At 44.1% G+C, this 19,490-nt stretch overlaps 1 protein-coding gene across 1 annotated transcript in view; it reads right to left on the bottom strand.

Moving 5' to 3' along the window:
- Nucleotides 1-19,490, bottom strand: part of NOTCH2 (notch receptor 2) — an 83,703-nt gene that overhangs the window by 7,889 nt on the left and 56,324 nt on the right. Inside the window, exons 18-29 of the mRNA XM_030279763.4 lie at nt 16,671-16,872; nt 14,036-14,189; nt 12,905-13,089; nt 11,813-11,945; nt 9,074-9,319; nt 7,035-7,147; nt 6,000-6,529; nt 4,908-5,255; nt 4,518-4,660; nt 3,526-3,736; nt 2,815-2,911; nt 2,017-2,185 (exon numbers count right to left, since the gene is read on the bottom strand). Coding sequence (XP_030135623.2) covers nt 2,017-2,185; nt 2,815-2,911; nt 3,526-3,736; nt 4,518-4,660; nt 4,908-5,255; nt 6,000-6,529; nt 7,035-7,147; nt 9,074-9,319; nt 11,813-11,945; nt 12,905-13,089; nt 14,036-14,189; nt 16,671-16,872 — 2,531 coding nt within the window. The remainder of the gene's footprint in view (nt 1-2,016; nt 2,186-2,814; nt 2,912-3,525; nt 3,737-4,517; nt 4,661-4,907; nt 5,256-5,999; nt 6,530-7,034; nt 7,148-9,073; nt 9,320-11,812; nt 11,946-12,904; nt 13,090-14,035; nt 14,190-16,670; nt 16,873-19,490) is intronic.

The following is a 19,490-nucleotide window of genomic DNA, read 5'->3' as shown; positions in this document are numbered from 1 at the left end:
TACCCTGGTTACACACTCACAATAACTCCAGTGAAAAGAATGTCCTCACTGCTCTAGGGGACACAGCAAAAAAATAGCATGGGGAGACAAAGGTGGTGGCAGCATTTTATAAAACCTCTTCGGTTTGCTGTTTTTCAGTAAAACAGTCCCTGAGTACATGTAAAATGCAGAGTGAGGTAGTAAAGTCAGGAGTTCACCAGACAGGTACTCTGGAAGGTCAGGCACAAGGTACTGAAAACTGGGATATAAGGAACCCACAGGAAAAATCTCTAGGCAATTCTTCTGGAAGACACTGGAGATCTTGGACCCCCTAAATTTGAGAGACTGCAGAAGGTGGTGGATTAAGAGAGGGAACAAACCCTTGGTACACCGAGATGTTTCACCCCTCTGAAGAAGAGATCTCTGCTGTTCAACCTGCACCTGCAGCCAGGATCTAACTCACCCAGCTTCAGGTGGCTCCAGCGCAGACACCTGCACTCAAGTCAGCCAGCCTGAACACCCTTTCTAATTAATTAGGGGCAGTAAAGCATTACTGGGCTTGAACCATCCAGTTTTCAGACTTCTTGAGACAGAGGGGAACTACCTCTCAGAAGGGCCCATTTTTTCCATCTGTCTGAAAAAGTGAGGGCGGCCAAGGCAGAAAAACAGCCACACTAACTGTGAGGAATCCCACCCCTCCTTACTAACCCATTATTCCAATATTTCTCAGACTTTTAAAATTATTTCTGCCCCTGACAGCTGCTTGCTTCTGATGCCACATAGAGAAATAACTTAGAGCAGCTTGCTGCAAGCTTCACAACTGTATCTGGATGGCAGGAAAACAACTCACAGGTCAGTATAATTTCATTGCTGTTGTTGGACAAAGCTTTGGGTGAACATGAAAATAAGCAGTCTGGAGTCTTAAGAACATTACTGCCTGCACTTGGAAAGCTTTTACCCTGCCACACAACTAGAAGTTTCAATAGGGGAAATAAAGAAAAGCTTAAATTTGGCAGAAACCAATGGTTTATGTTCTCACACTCATTACACAAAAATCTCTCCTTCCCTTTGCATTTAGGAGAGCTAACGGGTCAATGAGCAGAAAAGACAATAGAAAGGAACTGAGAGAATGGGTCCAGTCATCCTTAAATTGCATGGAAATATTCCCACAAAACGCAGTAGAAAAAGGAATTGCAGCAATATAATCAGCATCACCTCTCTGCATATGAACAAGAGCCATGTTTGCAGCTCTTCCAACCAGAATAAAGTTCTTGGTCAACTGTCTCCTCTCAGAGACCAGTTATTACCAGATGACCCACCCAGCCCCTTACCAGCTTATACAGCTTTAGTACTACACTCAGAAAAAGCAGGAGAGGGTTCCCAGGGCACCTAGTCATTTGAGACTGAGAGAGAGCAAACCTGCCTGCATGTTAAAGAAACCTTCAAAGTCCACAGTTCTGTTATAAATTCAATGATTTGATCATCATAAGCTGAAGATATAAATCAGAGAATTAAAAAAAAAATCATGAACAGTCTTGCTGCATCGCTGCTCTGTTCAGGACAGACACTTCAAACACTGCTAATGAGGACAGACTGTCTGCCAAAAAGTCATCTTATTCAGGAAAAGGCCATCCTTGCTTCCTCAACTGGTAACAGACACCTCAGGTATAAAATCTGCTAAGTTGGTCCTTAGAAAAATCTGGCATAGATATCTGCAGTGAACCAACTGGAGAAACTGTGGGTTATTTCCAGCACAATTAAGCATTCAAAATTGCTGACAATATCACTTAGGCACACACTGCTAGAAATGAGATTCTACAGGTGTTTGCTAAGTGAACTTTTCCTCCTGGCTCCATGATATTCCATGTGCTACAAACCATGGTTTAACCTTTCCAGCTTTTCTTTTCAGAAGCACACACTGTGCTTTCCTTGAGCACCATAAAATTCCTGCTGGTGCTCCTGCATACTCTATTTAATTTGTAACATGAGCAACCCCAGGCGACAGAGGAGGCTGGTAGAGACACTCTGAGTACTGACCTGGCCCTCTGACGTTGACATCCAGAACATCCACTTCTTGATCTGCCTGGGGGGGTGTGAGGGCCAGGGAGGTGCTGCCACAGACATCTGCTGCCTCCAGGTGCTGCTGGGTCCACTGGCGCTGGTCAATCTGCTCGTCCCCTTCTGGCAGCAAGGCCTGGTCCTCAGCCTGAGCACAGCACACAAGCAGCTGCTTCAAAATACCCATCAAGTGGCCAAAGACACTCAAAGTTCTTGGGATGTTTTAGTTTTGGTGGGGTTTCTCAGGGTTTGGGTGGGGATTTTTGTTGTGGGGTGTTTTTTGGGGTTTTTTTGTTTGTTTGTTTGTTTGCTCTCTTATTGTTTTAGGGGGGTTTGTTTTCTTTTAAGTTAATGGTGGTCTACATTTACTTCTGCTTGGCATTCTCAGCTCTCATATTCTCACCATACATTGTCAGGCCTGAACTGCAAGACATGACATTAACCTTCTTGTCCCTTTTGCTGCTGAAGGAAGGGGACACTGAAACAGAAGGTATTGACTTTCTCCATCAGCCTGTGGTGGCACCCTAACCCTAACCCTAACCCTAAAATTTTAAAAATTTTGGCGGCTCTGCTCAGCGCGCCGCGCCCATTTTGCTCTGCTGGGGCTGCACTGTTAACCTTGAGGTTGTTAACCTTGAAGAGAGGACTTGCTCTTCAGATACCATTAATAATATATAACCAATCCCTAGGCCAAGGGAGTTTTGAGCAAGGGAAGGTAATGCAGATGCTTGTCTCACCAACAGTTTCAGATGGTATTTAAGTCTTGGAGCTCCTTACCTTAGCTCTCTTTGGCTGAGGTCCACCATCACCTGCCCAGTGCTCAGTCGTCCCAGGGTCGGCCAGGTTACCCTCTGGTATCTGGACTGACAGATTTCTGACAAACAAGGAGAAGATATCACTTTGCAGCCTGAGCAGGTGCTACTGCTGCTATTCACACTACCCCGCAGAGACTAAGGGTGCTTGTAAGTTTGGTAGCTTGCAAACACAGGAACCAAGAAATCACAAATTTCAGGCAGCCAGTAGTGGCATCAAATGCACCTAGAACTGCAAAGTTGTTTAATTCAGTGGAAAGCCAAAACTGCACAAAACTTTTGACACTTTCCATTACTTATGAGTCACATTTTTGATGCACTGAGCTAGAGATATTAGAAGTTTGTTGTCATCCTTCAACCTAAAAATGTCTCACCTATTCCACGAGAAAATTAGGCAAACAGTGCCTGGCTGCTGATCTATACTGCTCAGTGTTAGAAAACCAAACAAAACCAGGAGATCAGATTCCCTGCTGGCATTTTGTACATTACAGTTCATTAAAATTCTTCTGTCCAAACCAGATGTTTTTGAACTATAGGAATAGCCTAAGAAGTTCTAGTTTAAAAGGAAGCTTTCTCTAAGGAGTTAAGTGCCTTTGACGAAACATATTTCAGCCACATTCTCAAAATCCTCAAGCCACTAATAGACACAATGTCAGTGGCCTAAATGCAAACTTACTTGAGTCCAACAGCATCCTCCCCAACGGGCTCTCTGCGTTTGTGGTTACTGGGATCCCTGCGCAGGATGAAGCCCTCTGGGAGCCACAGAGAGCCGTGCTTGCGCTTGCGCTTGGCCATCATCACACCCAGGAGAAGGATCAGCAGGATGATCAAAGCTGCCACAGCAAGCAGGTAAAGCAGCTGGGTCTTTGGTGGTAACAAGGGCTCACCTAAAAATTCCAGTTAAAACACAGTGTGATTAACAAAGTGGAGACAACCATCTTCAACCTACAGACTCTCTTTTCTCAGCACTGTCCTTCCCACAGGGAACATATTGTCTCTACAGAGTTCAGGCTCCACTGAGACTGCTGTAAGTACGTATCATTTCTTTTTGACTTCCCTTGGTCTGGTTTCTCCAAGTATTTTTTAGAGTACATGGCTCCCGAATCAAAGTTCTTGCTCCTTCCTCCAGCCACGCTCACTTGGCATAGAGAGAAATGATCTACATGAAGGTACAAGAATGACCGAACTAGGAAAAGCAATAATGCCAGCCTAGAACAGGTTTGCAGCTGATCCTCAGACTGAAGGAGATGGAGCAGAAAACAAAGAGATGACATATTGCTAGAGGAAAAAACATCTGGTAGTCTGGAGTGAGGAATGCCTCCCAGCCTTTCTCTCTAAATGGAACCTTTTCCATTGAGTTCATGGCTCAAAGCACATGAATGGTTTTAGTGTGGAGATCACCACTGCAGTGCTGCAGCATGAGAGATTACTGATTCTACAAGTATTAAAGTGACTAAATAAATGTCCTGCCTTACAAACCAGACATCCCCTCTATGAACTTTGCACAAACATACTCCTATAACTGGGGATAAACAAATTACCTCCCAGAAACCACAGTGAACAGCAAGACACAAGAGGATGATGATCAATAATCTGAATATTTTGCAAGCCCAAATTTGATGACTGCCTCCCTCAATCCCAAGCAATTTTTCCTCTCCAATTACTCACTTTGGACAGACACAAAAGGATAGGGCAACATGCCCTTGATGGCCTGAGCAGCTAAGAGAGCTGCAGCAGCTTCTGTGTTGTGAAAGCATTGCTCCGAGTCCTCTGCACACTGGCGGTTGTCGATCTCCAGGAACACCTTGGTGCTGCAGAGACACAGAAAGGGGGCACAGCAGTCAGTGACAGAAACTTATGCCAAAGCAGTAGATCACTGCAGCAGCGTATTACGTTAATCTTTCTACCCCAACGCCGAACTGGGCAGTTGCAATAGCGTTGCATTTTCCCATTTTAAAAAACAGCCTACAGCCCTAGAAAGTTTAGAAAGCCCCACACAACTACAAGCAAGAGGTACCAGCACAACCAGGCCAGAGTGAGACAGAGGGATCCACTCACCCAATGACCTCTTGCTCCAGCTCTCTGTGCTTGCGAACCACCACGAGCGACCGACGGCTCCGCGCTGCCGATTTCTCCCCGTAGTACGGGAACACCATGGGGTTTCCCTGGGAGTCCAGTTTAATCCTCAGATTGGTGTGCAGGAGCGTCCCCAGGGTGCGCAGGAAGCTGCGGACGTCCCCCAGCAGCTCGTCGGGGGGCATGAGGACCACGATGATCAGGGTGCCCTCTGCCAGCTTCTCGGCCTTGTCGCCGGCGCAGTCCAGGCCGTCCCAGCCGCACTCCTCGCTGTTGCAGCCCTGGTCGCAGCGCCCGTCCGCGTAGTGATCTGCACAGTACTTGTCATACCTGGAGCAGGGAGAGGCTTATGGGCAGCACACGGCACCGGCATGCTCTGCACAGCACACCTGCACTCTAGGGACCCGGGTCTTACACTCCTCAGCATCATTTGAACTAAGACAAGACCCCTAATCAGCGTATCAGGAGAAGAAATACAACTCAGCTTATCCTGTAAGCTTGCAGCCTGAGAGGGTGAAAATAGGAAGCACAGCACACCCCAAGAACCCATTATGTAATTCTGCTAACAGTGTAAGAGAACTGCTTATTCTGTTGACTAAGATACTAACACCTCTTTCCTCACCGAGGGAGAATCATCACTGCAAAGCTGTAGCATTTGTCAAAAAAAAAAAAACTGAAGAGAAACAAGTGCGTCTACAAACAAGCTAGAAAACATGTTCAGAGGCAGCAAACACAGCTGGGATTAAAATACAAGTATTTCTGGTATGGAACAAAATTCAGGATAGCAGGCAGCACGCTTAAAACCCAGTACAAGGCAAAATGCCTCCTATTTACATTTCCAGGGAAAGCAGGGCACATCCATCAAGCAGATTAACACATTACCATTGCTCAGGTTATCAGCTTAGCATACAGCACTCAAATTCCAAAAATAGACAAGAAGTACACAAAGCAGCAGAAACTGCTGGATGCCAAACTTTCAGCAAGGATAGCAAGAGAAACAATGGGAGAGAAGGGAGCAACAGGCAGGAGCTATGTTAGTCACACAGAGAAAACATTCTCAGCGTCAAGCCTTACTTGCATGTCCTGCTATTTTGCTGACACTCAAAGTTGTCAAACAGGCACTCGGGTGTGTTGCAGAACTCATCACACTGTCCATTGAAAAGCATCCAGCAGGGCAGGGAGGAGGAGCAGTTGGCCCAAGGATCCTCCACTGTCAGGGAGCAGTCGCCTCCATCCCACTGGCACGCATGGGTGTTACAGTCTTCATCACAATAGCCATCCCTGGCTTTTTCTGCACACTGGGAATGCAGGCATCTTCGAGGCTCCGGGCTGAAAGTTACAGGCTGCTCACAGTGGCTGCCCTGGGTGTGAACAGGGCACTGGCAGTAATAGTAAGGAGGCTGAGAATGAGGGTGGCAGCTGCCCCCATTCTGGCAGGGGGCACTGGCACAGCCTGGGTGTGTCTGGCATTCCTCTCCCACAGACAGCTTGGGGCAATAGCACCGTGGACCAGAAGATGTTTGGATGCACTGCTCCCCCTTCTTGCATTTCACTTGTCCACAAGTGCTGTGGCTGCTGAACTCACATTTTGCTCCAGAATAACCCTATGGGATGGAAAAAAAGACAATTAGTGTCACAGACATAATCTTCAACACTCTGAGGGTTGGAGGCAAGGTGACATGTGCAAATCCTTTCTCCCCTGTAACTCTTCTAGCCTCACTGTAGGAGCCATGACTTTCCAGACCTAACCTCATGGATAAACTAGGAAATCACAAGGCTCTGTTACGTTTTGAGAACAGCCTAGAAGAGCCCCAAACAAGGGGAAGCGTGCAGCAAGCACAGAAAACACAGGACTGAAAAAAAAAAAAAGTTAATTTAATTAAGTTAATGTAATTTAATGGTATATTTAAGACTAAAGCCAGCTTGTTTGGGGTAGCAACAGGCAGCATCACTCTCCTGGGGCAGCTGGAAGCCCTGGGTTACCCCGCTGAGCAGATAAACTAAGGGATGTTGGCAAAGAGTGTCCAGCCTTCCCCTGCAGTGAAGCAGTAGAGCCTAGCAGAGGGCTCTGGAGCTGGGCAGGCAGTGCAGGGAGCACGGGGTGCTTACCGGGGGGCACTGGCAGATGAAGCCATCGGGCATGTTGCTGGCCACAGCGCAGGTGCCGCCGTTCTGGCACGGCCTCCGGGGACACACGTCGATGACACTCTCACAGTGCCGGCCTGGGACGGAGCACAGCGAGAGAGAGCAGAGAAACGTGTGTGTGATCACTCCAAAAACCATCAGCACACAAAGCACTCCCGTGAATAACCAGCGAGCTGAGCACTCCTCTTGGAGGGAGCGTCCCTTTGGAAAAGGTGTGGTGTCCACACGGCTGCCTAAGCAGTAAAGAGGAAGGCACAGCCCCAGAATCCACGAGGTGCATTTGGATAGAGCTGACCATGTCTGCCTCCTCAAGAACACATGCAACACCGCACAAAGACAGAATGTGCTGTTGTCATCAGCAAGTCAGCCAGGCACAGAGGCTGAAAGTGATGTACCACACCACGTTGGGGGTTCCTAAGACTTCTTTAATTTTTGGAAGATGCTCAATGAGTCTAATGGCAAATCACACTGTAACATGAAGGAACAATCCTCAGGACCAGATGTACCATGAGTGAACAGGAGAACCAAGCAGAGTCTCCTCAGACTGATCAACCAGACAGAGATCTTGCTGCACTCACATGCTTTGCAGCAACTCCCAGAGTCAAGCTGACCAAACTTGTAAAAGTTGGGGATGATCTCAGTATGACTTGGACCCCCTAGGAAAATATTAATAGAAGTCTCCAGACATGTGCAGCCGAGACTTTTTAGACAGGAGCAGACAGGGCAGGATGGCCCAGAGACTTCTGGCATCCCACCAGTCACAGACCACAGCAAAGCCACCCTGTCCCCTCCCAGGCAGAAGGGTCAGTAGGGAATGTGCAGAAGACAGACAGCTAGAGGAGGAAGCATGTTCCCCCTTTGTGCCTAACATTTCCAGACAGACTTCATGTCTGAGACACAGCAGCTCTCTCTGCTCCTCCTGGGGTGCAGCAGGCCTGCACTCCCCACAACACAAGATCCAGCAACCCTTCCATGAGGGTCAGAATCCACATGGGGCATAATTCATAAAAGCAACCTTAACAGACAGGCTTAAAATAAACCCATCTGGTGGCCTGCACCAGTGTCCCACCAGCTCCATTTCCCTCATACATTACTCTTTCAGGAACTTCTTTTGGCAGGATAAGTAATGCATTCAAAAGCTACTACATGAATTCTTCAAACATATATCTTTGTCATTTCTTTGCATTTGAAATTCACAAATTTAGTGGAAAATCACAGCATCTTTAAATTTTAAGAAGAAGAGTAAAAACTGCTGGTAAAGCATGCAGGAAAAGTGAAATGTTTTCATGGAGGAAAACTGAATGCATAAGAAGTTAAACTGACAGGGAAAATGGAAAGCTGAAAGTTAAGACACATCTGGAGACTATTAGACCAAACTTAAGCCCAGTGGGAGGCAGAAAGCAGAATAGCAGCAATACTAACAAAGAGGAGGTCTAGAGAGAGTGAGACATAAGTCTGCACAGTGTGATTTCTTGCAAAGTTGTGATTCAAAGTTGGGCTGTGGAAGGATCACCAAGCCAGGAATGTACAGCCTGTCTATGCACAGAATACTCCATCCTGACCATGTAACCAATGCAAGGAGGAAAGGCAGCAAGGAATAGAAAAATAGGCCAAAAGCAAATTATGATACCATGACACTGATTTATAGAGAAAATGCACATGGCTGCTTTGCAAAAGGAGAAGTCACAGATAAGCTGACACATGAACTGTTACACTTTCAATATTAGAAATGTGAAATTACGAAGGCAAAAGAAGTACCACAAGGAAAGAGAAGTCCTGGAAACCAAATGTCTCAAGAGATTCCTTCATCTGAGACAGCTCTGGAAGCCAAATTTCTTAGAAGTTTAGAAAGAAAGACTGGTAAAAAAATTGAAACATATTGTAGGGAAACAATCAGACATTGTGAAGAGAAGTGGGTAGATAACAGCACTGCCAGGAAGGGACAGAACCACCATTTCTCAAGATACTGCCATGAAATCGGAAGAATGTTTATGACTACTCACCAGTGAAAGCACTACGGCAGATGCACCTGTAATCATTTGTCAGCTGGACACAGTCCAGGCTCCCTCGAGGGTTGCAGGGGTTGGAGAGGCACTCGTTGATGTCCCCCTCGCAGCGCTCTCCTGCGAAGCCCTGGGGACAGAGGCAGCTGTAGCCCCCAATCTGGTCAATGCACTGGCCCCCGTTGAAGCAGCGGGGAGCTCCCGACTCCGAGGTGCAGTCATCCACGTTCTCCTCACAGAAGCGGCCTGCAGCACAGCAAACAGGGACAGCTTGGGGACACAGTGCTGCAGCTGCCTTTCCTTAACTTTGCCTTAACTTTGAGCTTTCATATTTTCCAGATTTTGTACTGCATTACTGTGTAACTCTGAACTTCATATAAAGTGGTAGCAAGTTCTCCTCACAGCTCAGTCACACAGAACAATCCTTTTCCAGCCCCAGAACAAAGGACATGTTGCAGCTTCAGGCCCAAAAAGTGCAAACAACAGGGAATTGAGGAGAGCAGACTGGGAGGATGAGACTGCATAACCTGGAGCTGGAATTGGACAATTAACCCCAGTGTGGAAATGGACCAAAACTTATAAAAGTCTGAAAACTTGTGACTCGGGTTCCATCTTGGGTGTAGCCATGGCCAGGCTCTTGTACCACCCAAGGTGTATCCTTTTAATAATTCCCTACTTTATTCCTTTAACTCTGCCCAGCCTCTGTTCCAGGGAGCCTCTTCAGGCATCACCTGCACTGTTCATCAAGTTTTAAGGCCATGTCAAACACAGTCCCTGAAATAAGCAGGTAAAGATCCCAGTTTAACACATTCCACACCCTCTGCAGACAGCCAGCTTCAGAGCAGGCTTAGGGCACATGTGTTTTACATCCAGGCTGTCCTCAACGCTAGGCTGTCCTGTATTTGGCAGCTTTCATACTTGACTTAATTTAAAGGCATAATTAAAAACACAAAACCAAATTAAGCCCAGAAAATATGCATTTGATTTAGCCCTGAGACTAAGCAGAGCCTGGGAGCCCTGCGCTGGCCTTGACAGGCCACAAGCTGCCACCAGGCTACCCTGGAACTGGGCAAAGAGCATTAAAATAAGCAACAGCAAATCAACAGAAAAAGCAGCTGTGATAAAACACTAATTCCTCCAGTCTGGCTTCTGGGGACTTACAGAAATCCCCACCAGCAACCAGGGAGGGCAATTTCTTCTCCTCCCTGTGAGATTTCTTTTCAAGGGACAGGGTCTGGTGGCGGTTCTGCTTTCACTGCACAAGGACAGAGAGGGGAAGCTGAGCAAGTTTATTGCTGTTGTTCCAACCAGAGCAAGTAAAATCCTTCACCCAAATATGAAGGATGCTTATACTGGCATCAGTAAAGTACTAATTGCAAACTGGGCTAGGGACAAAAGCTATGTTTTACTATCCTAAATAATTGTATTAAGTCTCCTCCAATTCCTTTCATTTACAAAAAAAAAAAAACCAAAAAAAGGCAAAACTGTCACATCCAGAAAGTAATTAATCTCAACAAAGAAAGACTGAAGGATTAAAAGCAGTACACTCAGAACCTCTTGAAGGATGGTGGGGGATTTAGTGGAATACAAAAATTCTGGAAATGCAGATAGTGGTACCTAAATACACTCTTGGATGTACAGACCTAAAAAGCAGGCTTGTTTCTGCTTTTGTTTTATTGCACTTTTTTTCCTTTTTATTTTAATTTAAAAATAATATTAAGAACAATACATGAAGAATTGGTAGCGAAATGATTTAAAATGAAGTAAACACTTATCCAGGGTGGGGAGATGTGCTGAGAGCCACATTAAAGTGAATGAACTGGTGATATGCATAGGCAAGAGGAAAATATATTATTTTATAATTGTATTTAAATTTACTTTATGAAACAAGAATTTAATTCTATCTGACATCTGAATATTTTGCAAACATTGAGATGACACACTTCAGAAAGAAAAAGTTCAGAGCAATGTAAAATTTTTAACTGACTTGAGAAATCAGCTTAAAAAAGAACATAAAGTGAGAAAGCATTTACTGACGGGTTAAAATGGTAAATTCTGCATATTTTCAAAGGTAGAAGCCAGGTTCATAGGTAAGATATAAAAGGGAAGGCTAGGTTTTAAGAAACCTGACAATAAACAGGCTGTGGAATCATGCCTACTGAAAACTAGTGATATAAACTGTGGAATACTTTTTTTTTTTCTTTTTCAACTTTTTTTCCCCTAAGGAGCTTTTAATCAAAGAGCTCAAATATGTTGAAATAGTTTAGGGTAGCCTAGAGTCACTCAACTTCTTTTCCACAAAAGACTCCAGGACAGAGGACAAGGAAGGGCCAAAATTTAAGCAAGTATAGGACATTGGAAGTTATGAAAGAACTAAGAAAGTTTCCTACTTATTTCATAGCACCTCAGCCAAAAAGAAACCTTGGATTTACTGTATCAAAACAGATAGGTTTGGGAGAGACCTTAACAGCAATCTCATGCATCCACATTGCCAAAGATGGCTCATACATTCCCAAGGGACACTGCCACGACCTATTCCTTTAAAAGAAAAAAATTAAAAGGGAGGAAAAAAATCAGCATTTATTTTTAAAGAGAAAATATGTGTCCCAAGGGATCCAGTGTACTTTGGGAACATTCTTCAAAGAACAGAATGCATTCCCTTTAAACTGTCTAGTGAAACCAGCAGTCAGAGAGGAAAATTCCCTCTTGTAACATTCACGTAATTGCTGAGCTTCCTACCCCGAGTTCCTGGTGGGCAGGAGCACTTGAAGTGATTGACCAGGTCGATGCAGGTCCCTCCGTTCTGGCAGGGCTGGAACTGGCACTCATCCACCTCGTACTCGCAGTTGACACCCTGGTATCCAGCCACACACTGCCAGCACAGAAAGAAGTGTCAGTGGTCTTCTAGCAGATACACCAGCAGGCATCTCAGAAAGCTAACACCCACAGAGGATACACCAGCAGGCATCTCAGAAAGCTAACACCCACAGAGGATACACCAGCAGGCATCTCAGAAAGCTAACACCCACAGAGGATACACCAGCAGACATCTCAGAAAGCTAACACCCACAGAGGAGCCCTCAGCAGGGCAGGTTAGGACAGCCTTTGTAGCTGAACAACTGCAAGTGATCTCAAGGGCTGCACAGCCAGCAGCTTAATCACACAACTCGACCTGTGACACGTAACAGGGCACTGAAAATTTTAATTCTAGTGATGAGATTGCTGCAAAACAGAGCAGATCAAATCCTGATACCCTCCAGCACTGACACTGGCTTAGTCGTTTTGGCTTGAGGTTTAGATAAAACTCATCCTTTCCCTCGGACATGGGCTTCCAAGGTGTTCTACCATTCCAAAAAGCTTAGGGAGGCTGTTATGCAACAATCTCATGGCCTACACCGCTCTCTGCATCAGCATTAGGAAACAGAAAGCAGTGGAAGGCATTTCCCACCCTGGGAGGCAAGGGATACTTTGCCCATCCAACAGGGAAAATACAATATTCCTTCAACACACTTTACAAATATTTTCATATAAACCACACCTCAGGCAAAAAGCCTTTCTGGATAAGAACCCCCTCTCCAATGACACAAAGAATCCAATGCTCATCAACCACAGCTCCTTCCAACCACACCTTTGAATTCATTCTTAAAACCTCTCAGGAGCACTTTTTTTTGCCACAGCCAAATTAAAAATTCCTTCCAGGCGCAGGCTGCTTTTATCCCCTATGTGAAGGTACTTGCAGGTGTTTCTGACTTCCTCTGATGCCTTTGTTTCACTGTGCCCTAAGTGTTCACCCCCAAATGCCAACACCATCCCAGCAAATGCCCGGCCTACCTCGCACTGGTATCCACCCAGGTGGTCCCGGCAGGTGGCTCCGTTCTGGCAGGGGCTGGAGTCGCACTCATCCAGCTGCACCTCGCAGTAGCTGCCCGTGTAACCCACCTGGCACTGGCAGTGGTGGGTGTTGCCCACGTTGAGGCAGTGACCCGAGTGCTGGCACAGCTGGTCCACAGGAACTCCTGCAGCAGAGTTAAATCCAGTGAGCAAACACATACAACGCGCTCGCTGCCAGTGCTGGTAGCTCAGACAGGAATGGATATGGGTAGGCTCAACAAATTGAAAAGTTGCAACTTTAAAATTGAGAAGTTACTCCTTAAATTACAGCGGATCAAAATCAAAATTGGCTTACAAACAAAGTCACTGCTCTGTCCTCTTTGGATCACTGTATTTGCACAAAGTATTTGTACTGCTGTGTTACTTTAGCACTGGCTGGTGAATACATTTCTGAAATACTATTGCTGCTCTACAAAGGTTCAGTGTTTGTAACTAGAATGTCCCCAAAAAGTATGGGAGCTCGACACCTTTCTCCTTTGACACTGAATCTACTTGTCTGTATTTCCTGGACAAAAATGGCATGACAGTGTCCATCCGCCTGGGCTACAAGCCATATTGCCAGACAAAATTCACTTAAAAACCAAATCTTTTACATATACATCATCTGAAGTAGAAAATTACTACTTTAAGGGGCCATGGTACAACCTATATGGCTAAATAATGCTCTCAGTTATCAGTATTCTCAGCAAAAATACTTATAATGAGTTCCAAGATGCCTTTGTTGTAGAAGGACATGTTTTAAACCTGGCCTGCCTGGGGTTTAGCAGAAACCTGAGGTTTAGCCTGCCTGGGGTTTAGCATAAAGAGCTGATGCATTTTCCAAAAAGGCAGTCCATGTAAAACAGTACTAATGAACCTCTGAGACCTCATATAGTATTTAATTTTGCCTTTCGGATATTTTTGTGATGGGAAGAACTGAGGAAGTCTTGACTCCCAAACACCCTTGGCAGAGAGTATTTTTACTTGAGAAGTGACCACCTAAAGGCAAAGCTCTCGGGGTTGTGCACAGGTGCAGGGGGGAAGGAGATGCCTGAGCACAGCGATGCTGAAGCACAGGGGATGCTGATTTACCTCTCTGTGAAGCTGCCACCTGGCAGGAGACGTTGGGCACGTCGCAGTAGGCGCCGGTCCAGCCGGGCGGGCACACACACCGAGTCTGGGCCAGAGTCTGCACACACGTGCCTCTGTTCTTACAGGGAGACTTGCTGCACAGATCCACGAGAGACTGCAGAGCAAACAGCCCACATGAAACATGGCAAATGCAGGAGAAACAGCACTCAGAGAACAAGTTCAAGACTCAAGGGATAGAAGCTCTGTGATACAGGTCCCCCGTGGCACCTGAAAGAGCAGGACACTCCTTCCCCAGCTAAGCCAGGTACTTTACTGACAGTCTTTGTCATATGCCTGGGGAAAGTGCAAGTGTACAGAGCAATAAACCCCAGATGGCAGCAGGATATTTCAAAATCCTCACACCTCACCATGAAGTTGGATCTTTGACTGGCTCAGTTTGAGAAAATTGAGTTTTATCTCAGATTAGCTTTCTAGTTCCATGTTAGCAGGAGGCTTCTAGCTATTCTCCCTAACTCCCCCCATCTTCACTGCTTTCTGAGGTTGACAGATGTGTCCCACATTTTGATCCTTTCTATCATTAGCTCACCATACCTCCTTTCGGCCCCACTTGCTGCACTGTGTCTCTCTGCCTTTTTGTGTCTTCCAAGATTCAACTGAAACCCCACAACAGTTTTATGAACTGAGGATGGGCCAAAGTACATTGCTTTTCTTGATTCCTCATACAGAAACAGAGTCTAAAACTCAGTAAATCATCATTCGAAAGTGAAGACACAAAATAACTGTCTGATGTAATATAAACCAGCCACTAACCATAATTTCCTTTTTAAGCATTTAATCTTCAAATTAATACAGCTATTTGATTGATTTCAAGCTGACTTGAGGAAGGGTGAGGTTTTTAAAGTGAGTAGCACTGAATTTTGGCTGTAAAATGCAATTTCAATTGCAGAAAGTTCTGCTTTTCAGATGCAAACTGTCTCCTCACAAAGATTAAAGTAAAAAAAATCTGTGCTTTCACAGGAAACCAAAAGGAAACTTGGAATTAAGTTTTATCACATGTAGTTGAGCGTGAAGAAAAAACACCAAGCCTCTTGCTTCTGCATTTGTAATGAGTAGCTGACTGTTTTACATGCAAATTCTAAAACTTATGAATCATTGTCTGATTTTGTGCTGCTTATTTAGCTTTGCTAATTAGGTCAAGCCAGTTTACCACTAAGACAAGAACTACAGTGTAGCTGTAATCTATAAATCTCCCCAATACAGCTTTGAGTAGTACTTATCTAAATTTAGAAAGTTCTGGTTCCTTGTATAAAATGGGTAATACATTACAATCAAGCTTCTCTGAACATAAAGCAGACCTTCTGAGAATGCAATTTGGGGAAAGGAACATTAATCCTTTTCTCCAGTAAAAACAAAGCAAACATAACAGATGAGGAACTACTGAACTTCACAGTACTTCACGATCACTCTCAATGCTAATTCTCCCAATAAGGTTTAAGTGGTGTGCCCAGAATGCATAATTAGGGCAGCAGAGGGGTGCTTTTTTCTATTACTTCATTACTTTGCATTCACTTCCTCCATTAGCAATACCTAGAAGCAGACCTGACAATTTAATGTCTAGCAACATACTTCTGAAAAAGCACCTCCCCCACTGCCACTGAAATGCTTCTTTCCAACACTCACTGCTTTACAAAGACATGCTGGCATGAAAGAGAGCTGCAAAATTCTTACAAAATTGTACTGTTTTCCAGCAATTTAAATTCACCTTTTTTTTTTTTTTTTTTTTTTTTTTTTTTTAAATGGCAGCACTCAAGACTGCTGGTAAAGGAACCCAATACAGAGTTTACCATTCCAAAAGCAAAAATAGTCTAATATCATTCTTACTGTTTTGATAAGAACAGAATCAAAAAGAATTCTGATTTGAAAAACATCGTTCTGTTTCCACTGTGCCATGCCAAGTTAGAGTTTTTAATAGGCACTAGTCAGTCATTTACAGTACACAGGGTTTGCAGCTCCTGTGGAAAACTGGAAACTGCCTGAACTTAAGTGAGCAAGTAGGCTGGAGATTTTTATTGAGGTTGTGAATATGACAAGCACATCATTTACCGCCTCAAAACGTTTTCTGGCTGTTCATGAAAAAAAATTTACTATCAACCCTGATTAAAATTTACTTCCCTGTAAAAACTGAACCAGTTAAATCTAACTCCTGCTAATTAGACCGATATTCTGGTTTTGTTTTTTGCTGGTTTGTTTGTTGTTTCTTTTTTTTTTTTTTTTAATACAGGACTGTCTTCAATCAGGACAATTTTATGCTTTGAATGAAATGGAGCCATTTTCCAGGGTAACAGCTGGTTTTCATTTAAGAAAACTAATCTAGAAAGTTCCAGTGACACCTGTTCTCATAAATAACCACTTTTCTCCTCCTTGCAAATAGACAGGGGATAGAACTAGACGATCTCTAAGGTCTCTTGCAGCCCTTCTATGTTTTCCCGTTTTGAACAGGGGCACCTAATGGGCCAACCAGCCCTCACCAGGACTGAAGGAACAAGAGCTCAGCCATGTTTGGCACCTCACACCTCTCCTGTGTCACCTCTGCTGCCGGACAGCTCAAACAACAATGCCACAACAAGTCACCCACCTTGCAGTTCTTGCCAGTGTAGCCCAAGGGACATATACACCTGTATGTGCCCAGGCTGTCCACGCAGGTGCCCCTGTTGAGGCAGGGATGGGAGTCACACTCGTTGATTTCTGTCAGGCAGAAGGGTCCCGTGAAGCCCAGGGGGCACTGGCAGGTGAAGGAATTGATTCCATCCACACAAGTGCCTCCATTGAAACAGGAGCTGCAAGGGAGGAGGAAGAAAGGTAAGCTGAGACAAAATGCAATTAGCTCACAGACAAAAGGGAACATAAACATGAAATAAGGGAGAAAAGCAGATAACAGGATCCTTTGACCACTGCTAACTTCTGGCTGAAGAAATATCAATCAGAAAACATCAATCCTAGGGAATTCCAGCTCACCCTCCAGCTCACTTTTACCTCAGCAGAAGAAGAAAGTAAAGCAGGGTTTTAACAAGTCATTATGATGGATGCAACTAATTTAATTAAACCTTTCCAGCTCCAATGTGACCACAAACACTACCTCCTGTGGCTTGCTCAAACTGATACATTTTATTACAAATTACAACTGTATTACAAATTATGAGAAACAAAACAATTTGCCTTTTTTTTTTTTTTTTAATCTTCAAAGGAATCAGGGGTATGGTTTCTCAAGGAAAAAGTTCATACAACATGCAAAACACAAGCACGTTCTTCACTGAAATTAAGTGAAAGTATTGGTATTGCTAAATCCCTTCCTTCTCTTCTCATGAGAATCTTAAGTCCTGATTTGTAAAACTACTCATACATGCCCTGGCAGAATTCAGATCAAAGGAATTATCCCCTCCCCCCCAATCTTCTGATCATAAGAAATTCTGCCAGATTAGGTGTCCTAGGGAGAAGGCACTGGGAAAGTTTGGAGAATTGATGTGTCATGCAAAATTGACTCAGTTTTCCTTGTAAAGGAACTCCTGCCCCTCCGAGAATAATGCTAGATTAGACTTGAGATAATCAGTTTGATAAAATACACAAATCAAATTCATGCCTGCTCTCTGCTTTGTGCCTGTCAAAGGGTATTTCCACGAGAGGAGCCCCTGACTCACCTCCCTGAAGTCACAATGCAGGGAAGCAAGTTTTCAATACCGAAATTCCGATTATGGTAGAGATGCCAGCATTAACGTACTTATCAAACGTTAAACTGCTCATCAGAGAAGTTCCTCTGTCTTGGGGGCTGAATTCTGTTTTAGAGGGAGAGCAACCTGCCTTTTCCACTTATGGCAAGGCAGGGAAGACAGAGGAACTGCCAATCACCCGGTGTTTCACTGAAACCAGGTACCAAAAGGAGAGGGCACTCTCTCACAGGCAGCTTCTCACACAACACACGGAAGAACCATTTGACCCAAATTCAAATTAGCCAACCACCACAGTGCTCTTAAGCACAGCTCAGTAATTTTGGTTGAGAAGGTGTGACTGGTTTAGCTTGGCAGAGCGTTGAAAATTGCTACATCCTTAATTCATACCTGCAAGACTGGTTCCTGTCCTGACTGATAACAAAAACAAAAACAGGATGAACCTCAAGGAAGAACCAGGAGTTCTGCTAAAACACCCAGCATACTTCACTCAATTCAACAACTGTTGTGCAAATTAAACACACCCTCATCAGTGACACAATCCTGCTCTTAAGAAAAAGATATTGAAATACCTCCTCCTCAAATGCAATTTTATAAAAGGTAGGAAAGATCTTTTCTATTTGTGCAGAAAATACTTGAGAAAACCAAGAGCTTTGCATAACTTGTCTCTGGTAACTAGACTAGAACAGAGTACTTCTTAACTATTTTTTAACCATTGCAAGTTTTAAAGAAATTGTTAGAATTTTTTCCCATTTGAGAATCTGAAGTTACATCAATCCTAACAAAGCTTAAAATAAATATGCAGACAGATGATGGAATCATATGTTTAACACTCAAAGAGCTCTTAAAGCTACCGCATGAACCACGTATATTAGGAGCAGCTGTTGAGCATTTTAACTAAGTTCCACACATCCCCCTTTAGAATGACCTCAGGTTTTATCTTGACACTGATAAACCACATCCAATTTTTTTTTGGTGAGCATTAAAATCATCTCTGATGATTAAATCTTTCCAATGCAGAATTTAGTGGATTTAGTGTTTCTCCTGGTTTCTTCTTCATACTATTTGTTGTCGACAATTCAGGACTAATTTATTTTTGCTGCTTTTCTAAGTTGGCCATTGCTTCCATTTTTTGCAGCTTTTGTATTTCTCAACAGAGTAACCATTCATAACCAATTATATTCCCCCCCCATGTGACAGTGAATTATTCTATGAATTATTTATATTTCAATAAGCTAGCATCCCTGTTTTAACTTTTGTTAAACACTGTCATATTCATCCTTGTTATGTGTAGTAGATATAATTCGCACCATTTCTAATATGATATATGTGATATTGAATATTTGTTAGAGTATACACATTTGTATTAGGATTCCCCCCACCCTCACAGGCACAGGTGAGACCGGGTGTAGATTGGAAACTGATTTACAAGTAAGAAGGTACAGCTCGCCAGGAGATGGGAGATGGGCCATGTCTGGGGAGATACAGAAACCCCAGGTGCTGATCGTTCGTGTGAACGACCCGAGATGGATATCATGGAAATCCTCAGGCAGATACATGTGAATGCAGCGTTCCCGAATTCCCGTAAATTTCATCAAGGGATTCAACAAACTCCGGACACTGAATTGTTCTCCCTCATCACCAAAAAAGAAAATCTTATTAACATATGGACTCTGAATAGAAGAAAAGACTGATTGCTGAAATCTTGGCCTCAGGCGGAATTTTCCCTATAA

The sequence above is a fragment of the Taeniopygia guttata genome, chromosome 8 (assembly GCF_048771995.1).
Source record: "Taeniopygia guttata chromosome 8, bTaeGut7.mat, whole genome shotgun sequence".
Classification (NCBI taxonomy): Eukaryota; Metazoa; Chordata; class Aves; order Passeriformes; family Estrildidae; genus Taeniopygia; species Taeniopygia guttata.
The sequence above is the reverse complement of the archived record's forward strand: the minus strand, read 5'-3'. Positions and strand labels throughout refer to the sequence as shown.